General features: G+C 41.0%; 1 protein-coding gene across 1 annotated transcript in view; it reads right to left on the bottom strand.

Annotated features, from left to right (window-relative positions):
• The window catches only part of Tek (TEK receptor tyrosine kinase), a 182,391-nt gene that overhangs the window by 77,637 nt on the left and 100,036 nt on the right, over positions 1-4,718 (bottom strand). Inside the window, exons 7-9 of the mRNA XM_023723507.1 lie at positions 3,962-4,090; positions 1,094-1,398; position 857 (exon numbers count right to left, since the gene is read on the bottom strand). Coding sequence (XP_023579275.1) covers position 857; positions 1,094-1,398; positions 3,962-4,090 — 435 coding nt within the window. The remainder of the gene's footprint in view (positions 1-856; positions 858-1,093; positions 1,399-3,961; positions 4,091-4,718) is intronic.

Below are 4,718 nucleotides of genomic sequence, written 5' to 3' on the forward strand. Positions count from 1 at the left end.
ATCACATGCGGCACCAGCCCCAGAATCCCAGGTGCATCATGCCAGCCACCAAGACCAGGCATGTACAGGTGGTGCACACCTGTAATCACAGTGCTGGGAAGGGTGAGAGAGGAGTATCACCATGAGTCCAATTTGTGTAGCAAGATCGAGAGAGAGAGAGAGAGAGAGAGAGAGAGAGAGAAAGGAAGGTGTGGTTGACCCTTAGTATACAGTAGCCACTACTTACACTAATTCATGGAAAAGCTAACAAGATTTCTTTAAAGTGTCATTTGGATTTTCTACCTAATGCATCAAGTGGAAGTGGGAACATTTGTTATGTGGACACTTTATATATTCTAAATATCCTACTATAAAAGTTTACTCAACTTGTCTTTGGTCAATTTGATTTTCAGCCACCTATGAGGAAAAAAAAAAGATAACCATGTCTCTAAAAATCTATAGATAAGAAGATATACATCAACTTCCTTAGGATCTCTTGCAACATGGAAAATTTTAGAGTGGCTCCTATGTCTGCTGTCTTTGGAATAGCTGGGAAAGAAAAGGGAAACATATTAGAAGGGCAGTTTAGTCCTGCGTAGCAAAAAACCCAAAACTTCCTGCAGTGTGGCCTCATGAGTGGTGAATGCCAGCCCTGAGAGCAAAGTGAAGATGCACAGGGAATCTCAAGCAGTATACTCAGGTCAGAGGGACTGACTGTGTCAGAGATGCACGGAGCAGATGTTGGGCCTCTTTATGTAGAGTCAAGTAGACTGTGCCAAACTCCCCTCTTTGATACACACTCCCCTCAATGGTGCTCCAAGAGCAACAGAGGTGCAGACTCATCATCAAACATTCCATGTCCTGTAGCATGGGAGACCCTGCTGGTTCTTGGGCTTCATCACCCGGCCTTACTCATCCTGATATCAGGAGTTAGAGACATGCGGATATCGATATGGCAGAGCTTGGCACAGCCTGACGCAGCTCAGCACATGCATCTGGGCTATTCTGAGGGATGAGGGCCTACGATGACTCCACTTATGCCACTGGGCTGGGCACTGCCAGCCTTCGTGTGTACCTTGGCTGTGCAGAAGAAAATAGGCCACAGGGAGTCCACTTGGCATTCCCTGGAAAATGGCTCTTCCACAAAGCGAGCAACACACTGGATGGTGAGAAGATAAAGTCCTGAGTGAAATACAGCCTTTGCCAAGAAGAGTTCTGCACTGAAACCACATGACGGCATCAGAAGGGGGTTAAGAGTCACTCTTACCTGGAGCACTGTCCCGTCCGGCTTCACCAGGGTCATTTCTTCATTAGCAGGTAGTGGCCAGCCAGAGGCTTTACAGATGGGGTTAAATTTGCCAATATTTGCTTCTACGTAGTCTGGCAAGTCTTTTATCTCTGGAGTCATCCTTGGCCTTCCTGAATAAAGAAAACATCACCAGGCAATCTAACCATCAGTACAGCAGCAGAAATGAAAGCAGCTACTTAAACAAGGCAAGCACAACACACAAACTTTGTAGATATTTCGTTTTATCATTGTACAATGAACTTGACAGGGATTCTGTTGAGGTCTCCACTTGACAGATGATGAAACTGAGGTTTAGAGCCTAGAATTGAGCTCATGTCTTTTATGAATCTGGATTCCACATTCTTTCGAGCAGACCTAAATGGAATTCTCAAAATTAAAAGTAATTATCGTAAAAAAAAAGTAATTATCATGGCCATATATTATCCAGGCCTTATCATTTAAGGAGAACACAGCCTCACCACAAGCTGAACAGACTGGACCACCTGATCTTGGAAATTCAGCCTGCAAAGCTTTGTGCTAATAAATCTCTTTATAAAATGCACAGCTTCAGGTATTTTGTTATAGCAATGCAAAACAAACTGAAGTAATGGTTAAAACATGCCCAATATTTTGTGAAATATATGGGGGGCAGAGGCACCCTGAAAGCAGCAGTCCCTTATGCACCTTTGCATGTTGGCAGTGGGAAAAGGTAGGATCAAGATAAACATGCCAATATTAATATTAGATAGAGATATCACATTTCTCAGGCCTAAAATCAAATGGGATAAGAGTGTGGAGTGGCAGGGGGAAAGGTCTAATAATTACAAAGATGATTTCTTGATATATCTATACCCTTGAGGGAAATTTTACTAAACTTCTCAGACCTACTAGCTATTCAAATAGGAATCCAAAAAAGTGCTTTTAGACTGGGTGCAGTGGCGCATGCCTGTAATCCCAGCTCTTGGGAGGCTGTAAACAGACAGATCACTACAAGTCTGATATACCAGTGAGACCCTGAACACCCTGTAGACTCTTCTCTAAAATACAAAAAAAAAAAAAAAAAAAAAAAAAAAAAAAAAAAAAAAAAAAAAAAAAAAAAGAAAAGAAAGAAAAAAAAAGAAACAAATAGCTCTGTAACTATTGAAGATTTTGAATTAATAATCAAAAAATGCTTTCACATGTTTAAATCACTTCTTTAACTGTAGTCTTGTATTTCCTGAAGCTGGATGAAGACGAAGTTTGAGACCAGAGTAGCGGAAAGGGAACTCTACCCTGAAAATCCAGGCTAGAAAGCCTTGGTGCCTCGGACTCTCCCATCAGAATGCACACCCTTTGTAGCATGGGTCTCAGGAAAGAAAAGAAGGGGTGAAGTACAAAATTCAAATCCTTGAATTGATCAGTTGCCCATTTTCAATACCCCTGCCCTGTGGCCCCAAGAATTTTCTTCCTTTCCTTGCCACTTCCTAATTTCTGTCCATCAGCCAAATCCAGATTTGGGAAAAGAAGAAAAACCATACAGCTGAAAAGCTTAAGGTCTTTAAGAAAAAAAACTTTGGTATGCCCCTGCCCAAGCAGTGCACATACTCGTTTTGATTTCAGACACTAACAGAGAAAAGACTATAGCTGCCTTACTGTGATTGTAGATTTCACTGAACAGGTTTCTTTCTATAACATTTATATTTGATTGGAAAAATGTTTACGCTTGAAATTTGAAAATTCATAACTATGTTTCTTTTAATATGCCTCTTTAAAGACTCCAGTTTTAGGCATCAATTAGCACACTTTTCTGTAAAGAGAGCAAGTATTCTCAGTTTTGTAAGTCATGTTCTCTGCGGTAGCTATGCAGTTCCGCTCTTACAGCACAAGAGCACTGGGCACTGAGTGCAGCAGTGCCTCTGTAAAATAAAGCTGTGCTTTATAATGAGAGCTGGCAGGTGATTTAAAAAAAAAAGAATATATGGTACAGTGAAAGAAGCAAGGCATAAATGGCCATACATTATATGATCCCATTTACAGTATATTTATAGTATGAAAACATCAAAAATAAGGCAAATTCACACAGACAGAAGGTAAGTTAATAGTTTTCTCTAATGGGTACAATGTTTCTTTTGGTATGATGAAAATCTTCTAAAGTTATATTGTAGTAACAACTGGACAATTCTGTAAAAAAACTAAAAACCATTGAGTTCTACATTATGAAAGAGTAAGCATTATGCTATAAAGTGATATCTCAAAGCTGTTTCTATAGAAAGGACAGTGGGTTGGATGTGGTCTATGCATTTTGAACCTAAACTATGCAAAATTTTTCTGTGAATGAAATCCTTCCCATTTGTTACATTCTTTCTCTTTTTGAAAACATCTTTTATCCAAATCCCTGCAGAGTAACTCTTCCCTAACCAATGAAAAAGCTGGTGCTAGAGAAGGGGGAACACAGAGAGGGAAGCTGGCGACTGGTCAGTCACCCCTTCTGGTGCTACAAAGAGCACATGGTTTATTCCTAGTAAGAAGAGAAAAAAGGCTGGGATGAAGGCCTACTATGGAAAAGGATCAGAATACTGTTTGGAAGAGTAGGAGTCCCAAATCCTGGAGAGGAGCAGCAGCTGGCAGACTAGGATACTGTGGAAAGAATTATACCACTGAGGCATGTGCAGGTGTGCTGAACATGACCCTGATCACAGTGTTACCTTGCTTTACCTTCTCTCTCACACTGGAGGCCTTGCCATCCTCGAGCGCAGAGACATCCTTGGAACCGATCACAGATCTCGCCATTTGTGCAACGGCACCTAAGCTTACAGTCTGGCCCATAATAACCAGGGTGACATTCTGTAAACAAAGACATCATGGCCTGTGTTAATAGAAGGGAAGGGAGAAACTAAGACTGTTGATCATGGGTTTCACTTTTGTCCCAAGCTTTCAATTTTGTTGATTCATATAAAGTAGTACACGCTTGCCCTGAATTACCATAGACTTAAAGGACTGAGGAGTTCTGCTTCAGCTTCTAGCAGGGAATTGAAACTTGAAAGATTGGAAGGGTGTGTTTCTCATTTTGCAGCTTTTCACTTAATTCACTTAATAATTGGCACCATGCAGGGAGACCAGAAGTCCAAAGAAAACTAGTAGTCTTGCTTGCCTGATAGAATAGGGAAAAGAGTGCGGGCCAACAAATTCCCTGGAAAGTGAGAGAGAAGACTCAAAAGCAGAGTCAGGGAGAGAAAGGCTCAAGTTTTTGGTCTTGAACCACACATAAACAATGAAGCCCAGCTATAAACAAAGCAACTGCACTGAGTTTGACCTGATACTGGAGTCAGAGTTGGGGGTAAATGAGCCTTGGGGAATTCATGAGTCAATATCACAAGGTCTGACATTTGGAGGTTCAAGAAGGAACAGAATAAAGGGCAAGAAATATTTAAAGAAATGATGATTTAGGTTCTCCCAATTAGCTGACATTTAC

The sequence above is a fragment of the Octodon degus genome, unplaced genomic scaffold (assembly GCF_000260255.1).
Source record: "Octodon degus isolate 3935 unplaced genomic scaffold, OctDeg1.0 scaffold00099, whole genome shotgun sequence".
NCBI lineage: Eukaryota > Metazoa > Chordata > Mammalia > Rodentia > Octodontidae > Octodon > Octodon degus.